We start from the raw sequence: 21033 nt of genomic DNA on the forward strand, positions 1-21033 counted from the left end.
CTATAAATGTTTTTCCCAGTTTTAACGAATATGCTTACTTTAAAGCCACAACTTAAATTAACTGAACAATTATACATTTTATTAATTACATTAATGCACAATAAAATGTTACTCGGTATTTACAGAGTAATGCACACATTATTAATAAATAGAGATATGTGTTTGCATCGCACTTCTCTCTCTCTCTGGAAAAAAAAAATGGTTCATCATTGAGCCATAATATAGTGCAAATTTTTTTAAACTTGTTATAGTGTTAAACTTAACTATGGAATTCAGGTTGAGCCTAAGTATAGTGTAATTCACTGTAAGAAGTGCGATAATATGGTTCAATTTTTCAATTTATCAACATCTAAGTGTTTTAGCTAAGTTAAACTATATTATAGCTCAAATTACTCCAAAGTTTTAAACAGTGTACAGTGTACACAAAATATATAAATAAATAAATAAATAAATAAAAAGAAATAAAAAAATTAATAAAAAAGGGGTGAACACTCCAAATAACTTTTAATCTGATGATTAGATAGCTGTTATGTCCCAGATTTTGAGGGTTAAAAACCAAATTCCAACGAAAAAAACATGTTTGTCAAGAGAAAGTACGTTTTTGTGTCTGATATCCTAAAATATCCACTAATTATTAGTATAGTTTATTTGAATATTAAAGCGTAAGTCCCCGAACCAATAATATTGAGTTCTAGTGCGTTAAAATCCGATCATTAGAGCATAAGTAATTCATGGCTTTCGCCTTTTTTTTGTGCAATGTCTTTTTAACGAGGGTTCCAACGTGTGTTTCAGGCACCAGGTGGTGTTCTGCTAATTAATGCCCGGCACAACAAAGCTTAGCTCATAATTAATTGATTACAAATAACCAACTTCTCGTAAACGGTGTAATTATTCATAACCAAGTACTCATAATAACTTTGATAAATCATAACTTTAACATACATAACTTTGATTAAAAAATATTCCTAACTTTGATAATTTTGATTACAAGCAATCATGATCAATGATTGCAGAGTCATGATCACAACTCATGATCATGCACTCATTAATTACGATTACAACTTAAATGATCACTTGCCATTGCCCAAAGAAAAAAAATTCTTGTAAAATAATCTTCCATGATATTTTGACATTAACAGCTATGACGATTTTAATAAAAATAAATAAATATATAAATAGTTCTAGTTAATAAAACTAAAATGGTAATGGTTTACCATAAATTCTTCCTTTCTGGAAATTCGTCAAAATTATAATTCTTATTACCACAGATTTAGTAGAAAATATAAAACTGAAAAGTAAACTTATCCTAATAAATGACTTATGTTATTCTTTAAACTTTAGATGATACTTTAGAGTCTAAAGTATCATGATAGAATTACCAAATTTTATCACACATTAAAAAACCATATTTTAGTGTTAATGTTCCAAAAATGATTACCAAAACGTGTCGGTAAAAATTGCAGAGCTTTTTGTTGATCCTATAGAGCCAGAAACAGGGTAAATTTTACCATATTCTGGCAGTTTTGACCATAATTTTTTCTCAGTGTGAGACGCATAATTAATATGTTTAAAGAAGGTTTTTGTTAAAATAAATGTTTTTTGAGGGAAATCTTAGTAACTAATGCTCTCCGTTTTTTCTTTTAATAATATCTTGTTATTAGATTTTAGAAATATTAAAGCTGTGGTAGGTAGATAATGCATTAGCAATCATTGCTTAAAATTACATGTTTATTAAAAAACAAATATTTTTTATATAACATATGTATATTTATAATGTATATACATGCTTTGTATGCTTAGGTTGCTTGTAATCATCATTACAATTTCAGTATAATCAGTATTTATAATTAATTGCAGTTGAAATAGATGTCTATTTTGGCCGCATAAGGAACAGAAACAAAAATTATTATATTTTTTAAGCTATGACCTTACTAGTTTTTAAATACTAGCTAATTTTAAAAAGATCACATATGAAACGATAAAATATTTCAAATATGTCTAAATTTCTTCTTGCAAGAACACATCAATGAAATCGTTTTAAAAAAGCGTAAAATTTGTGATACGTTTTCTAAAAAAAATTACTTCGGTATATATCAAGATTTTTTTTCTTTGCTGGGTGATTTCATTATAAAACTATTTCAAGACTATTATAATCTTTAGTTAGGAAAAAGTCATAAAGTATGAAACTCTAACTGACACGTTTATCTAGAAATGCTTGTTCTTTGCGATTTTTAATAGAGGGTTTGAAGGAAAATAACGTTAACGATAAAATTTATTTCTTCAATATCAGTTGTTTTCCATTGAGTTTAAAAAGTTTCATACTTAAGGAGTTGTTGCTTCTAACGCTTACTTTTTGATATATTATAAATAAATATCATAATTAGTATCTATAACTAAGACATAGTAAAAAGGCATATTAATATTTGTAGCAACTATGTTTTACCCACTTTTAATATAGCTACTTTTATTCATTAAACCCTTTTGAATATTTTAAAATGCCTATTAACATTTCCTATTTATCAAATTAACAGTAGCATGTTACTACCAGAAGTGTTTTTCTTATTAAAATTTCTTTTTTACATATTTTTTCAATAAATATTCTCAAAGATGTTTTAAAACAAATGGATATTGTAACGAACTCTCCTCTGCGCTGTAGTGGGGGAAAGAGGAGAGTTTGTTACAATATCTAATTTTATTATGCCAAAAGAAATACATAATAATTACTTGTAACTAACCTCTTGCTCATTGCATTCATATTTTTCTATTCATTGATGTATTTCTTTTCAGTTGTATATTAATTATCTTAGTTTTCATGCTGTGTAATAAATGTTTATTTTCATTAAATATACTGGGTACTTAAAAAGTAGCAAATACTTTCTCAATTATTGAAAATTTGTTTAATTTTAATTTTTTTTATAAAAATACTTTTTAACACAAAAATTTGATGTAATTGTTGAAATTGGCTATGTCATAAAGTAATTGCAAATTGCAATGTTAGTTTCATAAAAAAATAAAATTAAATGATGCAAGAAACTAAAACTGATGTAAATACCTTTAAAAAAATATAGCAATGAACCTTAAAAGGAGGAAAGGTCACAAATGCTGGGGTCACGAAACCAATTTGTAAAGGAAAAAGCGTTGTATTGCTCAACACAATGCAATACAACGCAATAACAAAAATTAAGAGATAACGTTTTATAATTTCTCTTTTTACAATATAATTCTTAATTATTAATAGAAATTAGTACTTTGAATTCATTTTTAAATTAATTATTATAATAAAATTTAAAAATATTTGTACTTAGCATATTTTTTTAGAAAATGATTGTCATCTATATCTCATATAAATATATAAAAATCATTTAGCGTATCATATTTATAATATAAAAATCCTTTGTCAAATATATTATGCAATTTAAATAATAATATAAACTTATCTAATTACAAGGTAAATAAAAATTGCTATTCATTACTACTTTAAATTTATTTGCAATACATATAAATTATATTTATTTCCATATTTCTTAGAATTCCAATAGTATTTTGAAGAAACAAAACTAAGAGCATTATGTTGAAAAATAGTTTGCAAAGAAGTGAAGCATTTAAAATAATTTATAACATTTCAAGCAATCCATTTTAAAACAATAATCTTTCAGAAAAGATCGACAAATAAACGGTACAGTTTACGATATTTGAGTAAATGATATCATTTTTTTGGCAATCTATTTTCAATTCTCTTCTTTTTACAAGAACTATTCGAAAACTTTCAAAAATTCGGATATCAGACTTTCAAATCCAAGGAACATCATAGAATATTTTCTTTTTTACTAAAATACTCTAAAAGCAGTCTTTAAATCTTCAGACGTGAGTAGACACTATAAATCAGGGCACAGTTTCAATTTCCTTTTCTTCCATAAGGAAAGAGATTTCCAGCAATACCTAGCATTTTTTTAAAAATAATTTTTCTTTCAAAAAGTGCAATGGAACATTGTGTAATATATTGCAATAAATTTCTGAATTTATGTTTTTTGCAATATATTTACGTTTCTTAGTGTGTGATGGCTGTTAGAGAAAAATAACGAATATTGAGTGCATCCTATATTTTACAAAACAAACTATCGTCTTCATGTTAAATATCAATTTTGTTTGGTAATGCTTTATAATTTGTTGTTTATTCTATTGTTCTTATTTTTTTCCAAAATTGTCAGTTAATCTTGACAAACATTGCAATATTTTTTTTAAGTTTTTTTTCCCTTCATTTTTTAGTATTACATATATTAACATTTCTTTGAAAATAAATGAGTTGTGTTTGCTAAAAAATAATAACAAATGCAAATAGTATGCCTTGTTTTGTACAAAATAAATTATTGCGCTTTTTATTTTTAATAAACTTTTAGTCTGATAATTTTTTTAATATTCTTTCTAATTTTTCTATTGTTGCATTTTTGTTAAAAATAAAACAATTAGAGCTTATACCATATCAAATATAGATGGTCAAAAGGCGGAATAATGCAATTCATATTTAAAATATTTTGAAATGTTGCTCAGATAGATGAAGAGAACATTTAGTTCCACGGTATATTTGTGATAAAATTATTCATTCTTAAAATATAAAATATTTCAATGCAATGCATTGCTCTATTTCTAACTATTTTATTCACAAGAAAAATAGTTAATGAGCATTAAGATTGCGGAACACTATGCATGCAAGTCATTCTCACTAAGCCATGCATATAATATAGATAAAATTTATTTGATATTTCGTATAAAATCATTTAATGTTGGTAGTGTTTTCAAATAAATAAGTATTCATTGCCTTATCATTATCTTTAACCATTATCTATCTAATACAGGATTAAGCGATATAAAACTTTTGATCTCCTACTCTTGCTTCTTAATTCATGTAATTTGAAACTGGAATTCAAAACATTAAACCAACTTTGGTTTTCATTTTATTTTATAACCGGCGTTGTACAGCTGACTCAGTTCTGAGTTTACGAATATCAACGTTCAACTCCGTAGCCTTGCAATTTTGAATCCTACAGAGAAGGCAAGAGAACTCCTGGATCAAACATTGAGTCAAACTAGCCTTCTTGGATACCTTTTTGATAAAATCTCCCCTCATTTCCGTTACATGGAAAGGAAAAGCTCGAAAGCATCTCACGGTTATCCCGACCGTAAAGGGATTCTAACCCATGATCCGCCTAAAATTGAGGATATTTTATGTCAGAACTGTGGTCGGTGTGAGCAGGGTGTAGAATTCGCAAGAATCCGCCAGCCCTACGATTTGAGTCTGGGTCATTTCAGTGAGAGGCGAACGTTTTATAGCCTGAGCCATCGCGGCTCAAATCACCTTAGTTGTGGTCGCTTTTTTTTCTAGTTCGAAATGTTGTAAATCTAGAAGTTGTTAGTTCTTCATGCTATGTGGAAAGCCCATTGTTACTTTAAACATTTAGTCCCTTGGATGACGTAAAAATCTTTTTATTTTCTTGTTCATGCTACTCGATTTCGATAATTTCTCCTGATATGGAGTAAATATCTTTCAGTACTTATTTGTCCCAGCTAACCTATTACTTTCATACTAAGTTTTTTTAAGGATTCCCTAGTGAGATTCTATGCTGCAAAAGTAAGTGCGAGTAAAAAACATTGGTTAAAATTTTTCCTCTTTAGATATTGATGTTTATTATACTTTAATATGTGCTGAGAAAAAACATCTGGTCAAAACTTCTAGAATGTAGTAACATTTACCTTGTTTCGGGTTTTATTAGAACAACAAAAAGCACAATAATTTTTAAAGAATAGCTTTGGTGATGATTTTATCTATATGGTTTTAAAATTTGTGATTAAATTTGATAAATGTGATAAAATTTGATAATTTTATCGTGATAACTTAGAGCTTGGCATAAAAACCATCTATCCAGTCAAATTTACTTATCAGTTTTTCTTTTTTTTTCACTAAATGTGTGATAATAAGAACTGTAATTTTGAAACCCAGAATTTCCAGGGGATCGTTATCATATGAAAGGAATAATTACCAAATGAGTTGTTCAAATACCACATATTTTGGTTTTATTAACCAGAATTATGAATTATGTTCTTTTCTACCAAAAATGTCAATACAATACGGTAATTTTACCATAATTTTCTTCTGCTCGTGATATTTTTGCGTAAAGTGCTTCAACTAATTTTTAATTTTTTCTTTATTTTAAGTGTTATTTTTTATCCACTGATTTAATGTGTATTATTCAGGCTTCCATTGAATATCCTGAGAAAAAGAAAAACACTTTTTATTACCAGAAAGTAATCAGTTAAAATGACCCTAAATTCTGGGTTAAATGCTCAGCGATAAAGTGATAAAGCAAAACGAAAAGCAGGCATTGCTATTCAATTCCCATTTTATAACGTAAATACAATATTTTACAGACAATATCAAGTGGCACACACAATATAATCTGCTATCCAAATAATAACTTACAGCAACGTTTCTGGTATATTCTGCTTATATCATATTTTTAAAAAATTGGGCTCAGAAATGTAAAAGACCTAAATTGAATAGTAGACTTTAATCGAATATAAGACTAGAATAGGACAAATAGAAGACCATAAAAGACATAAATTGAATAAAACTATTGAAATTGTTGGGAATATTAAGTTTTGACATCGAATGATATATTTCTAGAATAAATTTTAGAAAACTTTTTAAATGAAGCATAAGAGTGTATTTTAAAACTAATTTCAAGCATTACAATTTAGCAAATTTAGTAATAAAACTTCATATTCTATTTTATTCTATTTTTCTATATTATCTTCATATATATTTCTAAATATATTCTATTTTTCTATATTATCTTCATATTCTATCTCTCAACTAAAATATTTTTTTAAACAAGTTTGTGATAAAAACAGTGCCAGTATATTAAAAATTAGTATTTTGAAAATTTACATTTTAAGCAAAAATTAATTTGTCAATCATATTGAGGTAATTATATAAGCAATACGTACTGCAGACTGTATGAATTGCTTATATAACTACCTCAAGTTTCAATAAAAATTTAATACCAGCAATTGAGTTTGAACATAATAGATAAGATTTATTTATAGGTTATTAAAAAATATTTTTTGATAGATAAAGTTAAAAAAAATTATCAGTATTTGAATACATAAGTTATTCATAATTTAAACGAGCTCAATATAAATCTGGGAATTGAGTTAAATCTTCTCTGGCACTCGGCCTGTTTTTAAAATAAGAAAAATTCGCCAAGATTTCAATAGAAAGAGATACCATGCCAAATGTTTTCAATACAATGCTGGTCGTATCAATGTATGCCAAAAAGAAAATGAACATAACCATTACTGATTCCATAATGAAAGAAATTTAGGGTACTAAACTGCAAATATAAAAAAAGCGTAATGGGATATAGTTACATAATATTGATAGTGACAACAGGACTCATTCCAAATATTTAAAATCCAGTGAAATTTTAAACAAGGCAACGGTTAACTTCTATTTTTTCAAAAACATATTTGGCTATCTTACCAGTAATATTTTAAATACAAGAAACTCAGGAGAATCATTTCTTCGTTTATCTATAAGATATAAGAAGGAGACGAGTTGATAAATTTTATGTTAAAACTAGATAAAAAGTCAATAATTTTCCTGGAACTAAGTAAACTTTATCACTAATTCAGTCGTTATCATATAAAAATAATTTCGAGTATTTTATAACTGTAAATAAAACTAAATAAATATTATTCCGTTTTTTTAAGCAATAAGGAGAAATAAATAATTATGCGAAATAAATAATCATCTTTGATTTTTAAAAAAAGCGCATAGCATAATAAAAATGTGATGCAATTGAAAATCATTAAATATCTACGTTAACTTTGTATTCACTCACTATTGCAAAAATCGATAGTTATTATGAAAAAGAAAAAAAAACTTTTGTAAAAACACTTTTAAAAATACTTTAATTAAATGCATTTGAGATTCAATTGCAATAATTAAATTTTTATTTATCATACGGAAAATTTTTTGAAATATTTGTTATTTATTTTACTACAATATTAGGATATCGAATTGAAAGTAAATGTAAAGTAGAGGTAATCATCAGACTGTAATTGTGATAATTAAGTTTTTATTCGTGACAGAGAATAATAAAAGCGATATAAAACGTTTTTGAAACATACACTAATTAAACTACCGGAATATGGTAAAATTTACCGTGTTTCTGACTCCTTGACAACACTAAAAAGCTCGGTGGTTTATACTAAAGCACTTTGGTAAAATTAACAATAAAATATGGTTTTATAATGTGTCATAAAGTTCGGTAAATGCGGTAAAATTTTGTAATTTTATCATGATACCTTACAGCATATAGCATAGAAATCATTAATTCTGTTTAATTAACTTTTCAGTTTTGTATTTTTTATTAAGGACTTTAAGTATTGAGAACTATAATTTTAAAAACCAGAATTTCCCGCAAACTGTTACCATATAAAAGGAAAAATTATCAAATACCGTATGTTTTGATTTTATTAGCTGGAACTACGTTTTTTTTTAATTTTTTTTTACCACAAGTGTCATTACCATCCGGTATGGTAATTTCACCAGCAATTTCCGTGTGAGATTATTTTACCTGAATTGTAATACGAATTACCTAAATTGTATTACGATAATAGCATTTTAAATTATCATAAAGATTCGTAGATTTTTTTTAAAAAAATAGAAATGCATGATTTTAATTTCATACTTGCGTAAAAAATAGGTAAATAAGATTTTTTAAAAATTTAGAATTAGAAAGAAAATAATATCTTAAATAATTTAAAAATTTTGAGTTCGTAAAAAGAAACATTTGAGTGATCAAATACATTAATATGATATTAATATGACATTAATATGATTCTTTTATGCATCAAAGTCTTGTTTTTAAAGTCTTTCACAAACAATCTGAGTAAATTCATTAATTTTAAAGTTCAAGATTTATTACTCTACCTGTCAAGAAAAACATTATCATAATTAATTCTAAATGAAAAGAAACATATTTTTAAAAAGAAAAAAATCCCAAATTTCTTTCAAAATGGTATTTTTTTTTTCTTTAAAAATACCCTTCGACATAAACATTCGTTCGAGCTTCGGAAGCTTTTCCATTTATCAATCCAAAAATCAGTTCAAAACTTAATCAAAAATTCCTTTTGCTCTCAGAAAACTGATGTCCTGTTAAATAAAAAATTACTTTTTATCCTTAAAAAAATAACATCTTGCAATAAAATATTTTAAACGGTAACCAACGTGAATATAAAGTGCACGAAAAAGACCGCAAAATATTTCGTCTTTGAAGTTTCGTCTTGAATATTTTTATTTTAATCGCATTTTTCTTGTAATGCTCAAGCTTAGAAGATATATTTCTCTTGTAATGCTCAAGCTTAGAAAATATATTTCTCTGTTCAGTTTTGATTTCCAAACTGGAGCAAATGCGAAATATCAATATATGTGTAATCAATTACGTTTATATGTACATCACATATAATAGTTAATTAAGTTGTTTTTTTCATAATTAGATTATTTTATCGCAAATGGAGTTAGAATATTTAGTTCGAAATATTTTCATACCCTTTCTCTTTAAATATAAGAACAATGATTTTTAAGAAAATACGAGTGATTGGTAAATTTGCTTTGTTTGTGACATTCAAAATAAAGAATATTGCTGATTTTATTTTCCCCAAATGAATACTAATTTGAAACAATGAAGTATTTCTATGTAAAAGTCTTCTTTCATAACAATTAAAAACTGAATTTAGCATTTCTTAAGTTTAAAAAAAAGAAAATAATGCTCCCACCAATTTTTATATAATTTTGAACTATTAAATTCTCAATGGTATATGAAACTTGAACGAAAAGTTTTGAGAAAATGAAAAAATAATTTTTTGGAATGTTTTGACAAATTATGTTGAAGTTAGGCTTTGTCATTTAGAATTACATAATTTGAAATGACATAAAAATCATAGGCATGTTTTAGTTTTCCCGAAATAAAGATACCTTTTACGAACATAATGTTAATTTATGGTGTGTGTCCATAATATTTTACGAGAAAAAATTTTCCCGAAAGGTTTGTATTTTAATGGTCATCATAACTTCACAATCATAAGCAGTCAATGGCTGGAACACTTTTTTTTAATCACTGACAGTAACATAGACGTGAAATTTTTTAAACTGTGTATTTATGGGAAATTATAGTTTTTGAGTCTGAGTTTCGTAATTTAAAATACCGTTTTCACTACCTAATTGTCATTATTATCAACATTGAACTATTAAATAACATTTTATTACTCGACCATTGAAATTATTCAGGCTATGGTTAAATTTTTGGGCATTGTACAGCAAATATTTAAAATCAAGGACGAGTTTGTAAAATGTATTAGGTTCATAGTTAAAAATCGTACTTTAAAGTTTCAATTTACTACAAAGTAATGTTGATTTTTTTCAGTTATTATTCAGTTTTCTATTCGATATTTAAAGATTCAAATAAACCATTTTAAGCAAAACAATTTTTAAAAAAATTGTTAAACAATTTACTAATTTAACAATTTTTTAAAAAATTGTTAAAAAATGAAATAAAATGTATTGCAATTTTTCTCTTTAATATATGACATTTGATTCTGAAAAGTGTTTACGCACATTAAATTTTATTATTTTTTTATTTTATAACCGTCGTTGAGCAGCAGACCCAATTTCTTTGGGTTTAAGACTATAACGTTCAACTCCGTAGCCCTATAATTTTGAATCAAATCCAGAAGACAAGGGAACTCCTAAATCACGCATTGTGAAAAATTTGCCTTCGTTGAGAACTCTTTTGATGGAACTAACCCGCATTTGCGCTACATGGAAAGGAAGACCGCAAGAACCTCCCTCGGTTAGCCTGACTGCAAAGGGACTCTACCCCATAATCCTACAGCCACTGAGGATATATTACGTTAGCACTGTGGTCAGTGCAAGCCGGATGCTGCATCATACCCTCCAACTTATGAGGATTTTGAAAATAATTCTTTCTAGTGGTAGCGAACCAAAGTAGAAATTTTTAAAGCAAATGGATCTCTCACAAAACTTTTATCAGAACTTAAGAATCTAGTCATATGGCATGTACTTTTATAAGTAATAGTGAACAAGTTACGCTAAAATTAATTTTTTTTTATTATTAAGACATTAATTTTGCTTCCGTCTGAAAAGAAGATTTCTGAAACTACGGAAATTCCGTAGCAGTTGGAGGGTATGCTGTATTCATATCAACCAGACATCACTGGGATTCAAACCCGATTCACCTCATTGGAAGGCGAATGCTCTATCCCTTGAGCCTTCACGACTAGCACTTTAAATTTAACTAAATTCTTACATTCGTAAGAAAAATAATAAATCTTGCAAGAAAAACCAATTATTTACTTTTAAGAAAAATACTTTTACTTCTTTTCAACTCAAAAAAGAAAAAGAAAAAAGAAAAAAAAACTCTTTTAATCAAAATAGCATGGCTCGTCGCTAATTAAATTAAATCTAGCTTATTATTTATGAAACATGATCATCAATTCATATATTTTGCATATTTAACAAATTAATTCAACTTCCCTGAATTAATCAGAAAATATTTTTGAATCAATTCACTATTTAAAAAGAATTTATAAGATTAATAAATCAACCTCGCAATTGTGAGAAAAGTAATTTTCTCAAATATAATATGCTTAATTATCTATAGAATATTATTCACAGTCAGTTGAAAATATTAATAACTACTGAAAATATACTAGTCATAGATTTGCAAAGCGTTGTCTAATTTGATTCATATTTATACACTAACTAAAGTAAAAGTGTCACAAGCTTTTGGATTTGTTTCAAAACTCAATCTGCATTATATTTTAGAGCAGTTGATTTAAATTTTCCTTCGCTGTTCGTCATTATGAAGAGCATTAATATTTGTTCAAATGTCATTTGTGTTGACTTGTTTCCAAAAGACTCTTTTAAATGAAAATTCATGCCAAAATTAAAGATGAGGGAAAATGTATAATCATTACTTTTTTTTCAATTCTGGGATCATTCAAATTAATTACAGTTATGAAAGCAAAAGTAATTAATATATTAACTACATGGAATGAATTAACAGCAATTAATAATTGCTACAACGACGTAGCTCGAAAAGATGGGAAACAGAGCGTAATAACAGATAATTTTGAATTCTATTGGTATTTATGTTATATGCACTAAATATTCACTACTTATGCAATATAAGTTTCTATTTAAATAAAATCAAAACTAAAATAAATTTTATCATTGAATTTCAGGACATTAGATTGTCTTAAATACTAAATTTATGTTAAAAGACTATCGGTGTTGCGTACGTTACATTTTTGTTACAGTAAACAATACATTAAACGTTACATTAAACAATATTAAATTTCATGCGTAAAAAATGGCATTTTGTTCCAGAAATATTTATAAAAACTTAAGAAAATACTTAAATGCTTAAAAAATTATTTCAAGGATATTTGTTCCAGAAATATTTCATAGAAACATAAGAAAATACTTAAATGCTTAAAGAATTATTTCAAGGATAGATAAATAAGTTTAAAGTACTTAATTCAATATATTTTTTGTTAAAATAATAGCGTGGTTTCGTACGATGCATTTTGGACATGCATCAAAACGATAAATTGCTTTTTCTACAATCCATTTACACAGCAAAACATAACTTATCTATAGCTACTATTAAGTAAGAATTTTGTCAAGTAACCAATCTATTCAAACTCCATACTCTTAATTTTATTTGTTAACGACTGGATATTATTTTATTTTTATTTATTTAATTTATTTTATTTTTATTTATTTAATTTATTTTATTTACTTATTTATTTATTTTGGTGTTGCATTAGCTCAGTTAGCATCATGAATGTCTTAAATTGTCCGTTTTGGTTGGAAAAAAATATTTTTATTGTATTTTTTGATTTTTATTGTATTTATTGTATCTATTACTTTTGTAATAATTTATATTACAAAAAGTCATGTCAATAAACAGAAATATAAATTTATTGTAAATTAAATTTAAACTTAATTGTTGTCAGAGGTTAAAATTTATATCAGTGCTATACTTCATACAGTTTAATCTTATAAACTGCAACTAAAATTTTAGTTGTAATTATTTCTTATTTTAAATGTTATTATAATTATGTGTTCAGAAATCAATAACATTGCACTTTTATATACAGATGAGTTCCTCAACCAGAGTTTCTGTATTCGAGAGGTCTGTAATCGAGATTTTAAAATACTGTCAAATCTTATAAATAAAGCATCACGAATGCATTAAAATAATCTGGCAAAAATGTAAAATAACTACATATCACAACATTTTACCAGAGTGACTGAATAAACTGAGTCTAAAGATTCAGTTTTAATAATTTCTTGTAGTGTTGGACTTGAAACGCAATCAGTTTTTATGATAAAAGTAGTGTGAATTTATTTGAATAGCAACCTGTAATTGCTTTAGCTCATTTAAATGTATTCACAACTGTATATTTTAACAATTATATGTTCAGAATTTTAATTTTTAAGAGCGAAAGTAGTCTTTGTAACCATAGCTCAGAATGAAAAATAAAGGTTTTTAAATTAGGTCAATTCTAATGGTGAAAGTACAAGGAATGCATTAAGAGGAGCTGGCAGCTATTTGCAATAGCCGCATGTCATAAAAGTTTACTGTTATAAACTGTAACTAAAGTTCTAGTTTTAAATACTTTTTTTTCTAACTGTTCTGATAATTTTCTAGTCCGAAATAAATTTTAATGTGCTTTTAAGTGCAAAAATTGACAATATAAGCAGAGATAAAAGTAAAAAATTAAGAATGAAAAAAATACGAACAATTATTAGGATTAAAATGGGCTGAAAGTAAGTTGCAATAGGCTACAATGAGCTGAAAGTAAGTGTTATAAAAAATCGCAACTATGTGCTGCAACTGAAGGTCAAGTTTCAGTAATATTTTGTTCCAATTATTATGACAATTAGGTGCTCAGAAATGAATTATACTTCTCTTCAAACTCAGACCTTTGCAACAGGAGCTGTAAAACAAATAATCGGGATTAACATGCAGTTAATTATTTTAATGGAAGTATTAAGAATTCACTAAAACGTGGTTAGAACTTGTAATATGTAGACATCACCGATACATACATACACCCAGGACACCCATTTGGAATGAGAGTACCCTATCCCCTGAGCCACCGTTACTACTAATTACATGTAAAATATTTTCTGCAATCAAAGAATAAAAAAAAGTTAAAAAATCAGTCATAAGCATGCTGTTCAACTAGCATTTATCAAAGATATATATTTTTTTTAAAAATAATAAACTATTTTTTTTTAATCTGTCGCAATGTTGCTGCACCAAAAACTAAGCAAACAGTAATATAGAATTAATATTTGTGTTATTCCGATGGTTCTCAAATGACAAATATTAGCTCTCTGGTGTTTAAAGAAATCATTTATATTTATAGTGTTTATATAGACTTGTGTTGATAGAACTGCCTTTTGGAGAGTATTTGCTCTTTTTTTCCAGACAGTGAATTCGATGAAATGGATGGAGCCCAAGCAAGATTCAAGCCGGAAGCTATTGATACCCTATGTCAGCTGACAAAATTCAACAAAAGAGAACTTCAACTCATGTATCGAGGCTTCAAGCAGGTAAGATTTTATTCCTTTTCAAGATCTTTCTCTCTTTTTGCTTTTAACTCGCGTTCAAAAATGCATGCAAGGTTTTCATTGAATAGCCCCAATATTTGAAATTGCACAAAACGCATTTTAGATTTAAGTCATATTATTTAAGCTACTTTTGAGGGAATTTATGAGATATTTCTGATTCAAATAGCTCTTCAAACAACTATTTTCATTTTTTTTTCTGAAAAAAATACAAATATAGAATTTATATTTATTTTGAAAAATTTTTAAGTCGCAACGTCAATGTTTATTTATATTTTCGTATTATTTTTACTTACCTTAACGAAAGGCTATGTGGACCCACTAGGACATAATTTAAGATACATTTCCTTTTAAAACTAATGTATTCTAGAATGAAATATTAAAGTTATACCGACACATATAAAAGTTACGTAAACCCACTAGAACTTAATTTAAGATACATTTCCTTTCGAAACTAATATATTCTGGAATGAAAAATTAAAGTTATACCGACATATATAAAGGTTGCGTGGACCCACTAGAACTTAATTTAAGATACATTTCCTTTTGAAACTAATATATTCTGGAATGAAAAATTAAAGCTATACCGACATATATAAAGGTTGCGTGGACCCACTAGGACTTAATTTAAAATGCATTTCATTTCTAAACTAATATATTCTGGAATGAAATATTAAAGTTATACCGACTTATATGTTTTAGATATATGTATATAATACTATAAAGATAATGATGTTTTAGATAATATAAACGGGTGTCTCGTAAAAACCACTCTTAAACTCTTAATGTATGTTATTGGAGTCCTTATCAAAAAATGAAAACAAAAAAGTATACACATTGTGCGCATGGGTTGTCACAAATTAATATTTAACTGACGAAACAACAAAACCACTAAACATAATCTAATATACAAATTTATTTTTCCCTAGAAATATCAATAGATAAATTAGCTTTGTAGTCGATATTTCAATGCCTTATTAACTTAACCGCTGTCTTAAAAACTGCTTTCACTTATTTCTGTTCAAAAAATTTTTCGTTAAAATATCTTTTTAGCACGTCGTTCAAAAAGGAAAATTATAATATTAAGATTTGATCACTAAACCATAGTATGTTAGTTACACATGATGTCAGGTGAATCATTTTCCACAAGAGCATAAGAAATATAAGGCAAAATCATTTGTGAAAGGTGATTCAATGCAATTAAAATTACAATGCATCTGGAAGTTTGAACATGTTAAATAATTAGATATTCCGATTGTATGGATCTCTTCTTAAGTGGGAAACCTAACTTAAAAAGAAAATTTTAGGTTTATTAGGATTATTAAAGACATTATGGAAGGTTTAAAGAGAATTAATTTTGAAGGCTTAGTCGTCACTCAAAATAAGACTTTTTGATGCATAATATATTATTTATATAACTGTTGTTATTCTCTAATAATTAAACAAATTTGTAAATTAAATTTTTACCTATCTATGGACAGCTCCATCTATGCTAGTTATAAAAATAGCGCGAAATGTCAACACGCAGAAAAGCTGCAGTTTTGTGAAAAATGAAGCACTTTTGTGAGCTAATTTGTCAAAAAAAAGTTACTGTAACCCTGCATTATCTGGGCTTATAAAAATTAGCGCAAAAGAAAATAAATTATTCGTTGATTTTGATAATTATCCTCTTAAGTGGAAAAATCTCGCCAAATTGGCTATTTCTGAAATTTTTAATAGCGTTTCAAAGATTTTGTTTTATAACCATTGTTGAACGATTATAAAATAAATTATTTTAAAAGCTTTTACCCTTTTTTTTTTATTAAAAAATCGCTAATTTGGCGAGATTTTATTTCTTTGTTGTAAAGCCTATATAATTCTTCATAGCAAAAAATAAATATATGATTTAAAACTATAGTTTTGCCTTAAGACGCTACCGCTACTTTTATTTTAATTGATTTCGAAAAACACTATTAAGACAGATTCTTTTGTGAATACTAAATTATGAAATAAAATGGTTTCATTGCTTGAATAAAGGATAAAGACAAAAGTTGTATAGGGGAGAGTGGGGTCAATTGTAAAATTTTTTACTTAACTATTTTTAACTAACAAAAAAATCCAATATATTATTAGTATTAATTGACAGACGAGTAAAGTAGACTATCCTCTACTAGAAAAAAAATAAAATACCTTATTTTAAATATTATTATATTAGTTATTAACAATTTTTGACAGTCGTGCACTTGTTACAATTGTCCCCACTTACGGGGTCAATTGTAACAGTTCATAAATTCAACTAAAACATAGTTAATTATACATATTATCATAGTTGTGATATATTTTTTTATTGATCAAAATAGTAGTGATATTTTAGGATTAAAAATAATAATGAGCAAGACCTAAAGGGTTAAACTTTTGACTAAGGGGTAAAGAATTTTAATTTATGCTGTGAAAGGTGAAAAATAAAATAATGCACATGCAACATAATATAAATGATATAGGAAACTATTGGTGGTTCTTAAAGAGTTAAATAATGGTTTTTAAACATAAAATTATTTATTTTCAGCTGTTACAATCGTCCCTTTACTTATTGTTACAATCGTTCCCAAGACGCCATTTCAGCTTCATTTGTTAAAAACATTGCTAGTTAATTAACAAAACTAATTCATTTTTATTGAAATGTTGATTAAGGTGTCCACTTGCATATTCGGTTAATAATTTTTATTTGTTTAAACAAAATTACTTTGTTACAATATAATATTCTAATACCAAAAAAAGTACTTACGTACCTTGAAAATATCTTTTGTGATGTAACTCTTTCAAAAGTACATAAAAATGGTTGCCAGCAGAGGTGTACATGTAGATTTATTAAATACACCTTGTGCGCCACCTAGGAACCAAATCTAGAACCCGACACTCGAAATTTTTGCTCTGTTACAATCGTACCCTGTTACAATTTACCCCACTCTCCCCTATTTTTTAGAAAAACTTAAAGAAAAAGAAAACAATAGGTTTATACAAATCAATGAAAGTTAGTGTGCACTTAATTTATTCTGTTTACAGGAATGTCCTTCTGGTATGGTACGTGAAGAGACTTTCAAAGGAATATACGCCCAGTATTTTCCAAAAGGTGCTGACACTAGCCAGTATGCTCATTACGTATTCAACACTTTTGATCAAGATCACACTGGTGCAATTACTTTTACGGTAAGAATAACTTGGATAAAAACATTTTATCCAAGAAGAGCACTTACATGCAATCTTTTCCTCTTTCACTAATCATATTATTCTTAAGATTCTCTTAAAGGAATCGGTGACAAACACTCAAGTCGGGACAATTATGGCTTACAGCAGTTGACAGTAAAGAATCAGTGGTTAGATCAATTCTGTTTTCCAGTTCTTATTTTTGTTTTTAAGTTTCAGTTCAGTTGAAAAAAAAGGATTTGCCTTCTTGTAATGCGCAATAGAATAAGCTTCCTTTATATTTGCAGCATATTTTTATGCTTAAATATATTTTGTTTAAAAATTTGTAGATTTTATTTTCTTTAAAGGAAAACTTAAAATATATCTTACAATACATGAAATTATGTAAATTGTTTGCCTTGAAACTTAAGATAAGTGCGTGAGTAAGGTGAAGCATTAATATGGGTAAACATAGTAAAAACATTTGTCGTATTGCAAGAAAATTTCAAGAAAATTGAGAGATTTACTATTTAATAGTGCAGATTTTTTACAGTATGCATTGTTCAGATAAAGGTTGTTTTTTTGTCAATTTTTTCTTTAGTCAAAAGAAAATACCTTTTTTTTTATTTCGCATGTCTTCATATAAAAATTATTTTTAAAGAGTTTAATATTTCGTGATAATAAAATTGTTTTAAAAATATGATTGATTACATGGCAAATTTCAAATTGAAATTTCAAAAGGATTTAATAAAGGTATCTAAAATATATAATATTTTATGCATTTCTAAAATACATGACATAAAAATTTTCGTTTTAATACTTATTTAATTATTTTGAAATTTTTATGTATTTGAAACTAGGGTATATCACGAAAAAAAAATTAAATCAAAAATTTCAAGTAGATAAAAAAACAATCTCACTGTCGTCAAATATTGATCAAATGAACATAATTTTGAAATTTTTTGTCAAGTTAATAAATATTTGTCTCCCGGAATGGATTTCATTTTCATGGGTCAAAAACGTAAATTTTAATTTTTCTTAAAATTGAAACCTTCGTTTTTACATTTCACTTTTTTTAAAATTTTAATTTATCTAAGTATTAAGATTTTGCAAATTGCGGTGTTCAAATTCAAAAATGTAAAGTTTAGAGTGCAAAGTAACAATAAAAAAAGTTTTTGTATGAAATATAACATTTATCTCTTCCGAAATCTACGTGGTTTTTCATAAAGAGCAGTGTTAGCATGAATCTATTGAGATTGCAGAAGAATTTGACCAACAAATAAATACGGAGAATTATTGTGAGTAACGTAACTAAACGTCGAAATCAAAACTAAAATTCCATATTTGGTCCCTTCTTTTCTACAAAAATGGATTCTTCTTTCACTACATATCGCTTCAGCAGGCATTGCAAATATTTAAGAGGCTAACAAAATTAATCTTCCTGCTCCTGAACTTGTAAATTTAGATTTTCATACGTTATCTTCTCAACGAGCTGATGTGTACGGTAAGTTTATTTATTCTGTAGTAAAAATTATAAGTGTCCTTGGGATCTTTCTTGAAATAAAACTAGTTGATTTTATTACATGCGAAGAATATAAAAATTTAACAGCATTGATAGACACTTATAGAAAATAAAAAACCATTAATGACGAATGGATGCTATTTTTCATAAAAATAGGTTCGATAATGGATTGCTCAAGTGGAAAGTGCTTCCGTTTGATAGAGTCATATACAGTTACAATAACAGTACCATCCTCCAGGGTTATAAATTAAGAATAGAAGAAGGGTACCGTCTAATACAAATAACGAATTAATCAGGTCGCATGATAGCATTTTAAGTGAATGTAACGTTGTTTTAAAAAGGATGCATACATAGCAGAATAACGCGTAGTACTAAGATTCTACTTCAAAAATTCAGCATTTTTCTGATATTTAAGTTCGACTGTTCTGACCTGTTACTGTTTCTTACGAATTCGATCTAAGAGTAAAATTTTTATTAAATCAATATCCGATTTGCCAAGAATCAGGGCAAGCAAACAACATAATCTCCCATGAATCCTTTGCCGTGGTTGGGGGAAAAATTACATGTAATCAATGAGTCATCTGAGTGCACTGTTAGAAATGTATCAGAGAAAATGGTTAAACAACAATTTATTTAATTGTTATCTTACCATATTCAAACAAAGCAGTCAAATAACCATAAATATGTTGGTATTCAAACTGTTAACTGTGAGAAAAACCGTTTCTTAATTGCTTTAACCTAATAAGGTTAAACAACCAGAATTTTATAACACCAACTAGGTCCACTTAATGAAGCCATTTAGTTTCTGGCAGCTGTGTGCATATTATAGTCAAGAGGGCTAATCTGTTAATCTCATGACCAGCAGAACGAAGGTTCGAGTCCCAGCCATGACACCACAAAATTCCTCCATTCCCTTCAACACATGAAAAACTTTCAAGTGTCTCGATTCTCCATATTTGTGACTCTGAGCTATTAGAACACCATGCTCCCATTCACACATAGATGACAGCACCATAAAGCTAAACTATGTCCAATGTCAAGTTTAAAAATTTTTTTATGGTTTTTAAGATCGTGTGCTAGTAATAAAATGTTAAAAAACCGTTTAGTTTTGCTTGCGTTGTTTTTTCAACCATACTAGGGGCAAACGGTTTCAAAACAGTGTAGGTAGAAAATGTTCTTTACCGTAAACTTTACAGTTGCAGGTTATTTTACCGCAATTTTAGAATGAAAATTAGAACAGTGAGCACTTCGCCTGATTTGAGTGAAGTTATGGTGCAATCTATTGAACTACTTTAGGATGTTCTGCTGTAGACGCAACCTTATTTGATCAACTTTATATTCCATTAATTCTCTCATGTGTTTATTAAATTGTGAGTGGTGCACTCATATCGCAGTCCTTTCTTATCCTGAATATTAATGCTGCCTTCGCTATCATACCTGTCCACTTTTTCGCTTATTTTTCATTTACAATATATATATATACAGGGTGTCTCAGTTAAGCGTTTCAGAACTTCTAAGAGGGGTAGGGGGCATCCTGACGACTCGAAATCATATAGCAATGTGGGGTCGGAAATGCTTTCCTGAAGCTGTGACGTACACAGAAGCACCATAAAGAAAAGAGACC

At 27.2% G+C, this 21033-nt stretch overlaps 1 protein-coding gene across 10 annotated transcripts in view; it reads left to right on the top strand.

Moving 5' to 3' along the window:
- Window positions 1-21033, top strand: part of LOC107446668 (A-type potassium channel modulatory protein KCNIP1-like) — a 196523-nt gene that overhangs the window by 166798 nt on the left and 8692 nt on the right. For all 10 annotated transcript variants that reach the window (XM_071187428.1, XM_071187430.1, XM_071187429.1 and 7 more), the window contains 2 exons: window positions 14586-14710; window positions 17768-17911. In XM_071187428.1, the coding sequence (XP_071043529.1) occupies window positions 14586-14710; window positions 17768-17911 (269 nt within the window). The remainder of the gene's footprint in view (window positions 1-14585; window positions 14711-17767; window positions 17912-21033) is intronic.

This window comes from Parasteatoda tepidariorum, chromosome X1, assembly GCF_043381705.1.
Source record: "Parasteatoda tepidariorum isolate YZ-2023 chromosome X1, CAS_Ptep_4.0, whole genome shotgun sequence".
Taxonomy (NCBI): Eukaryota; Metazoa; Arthropoda; class Arachnida; order Araneae; family Theridiidae; genus Parasteatoda; species Parasteatoda tepidariorum.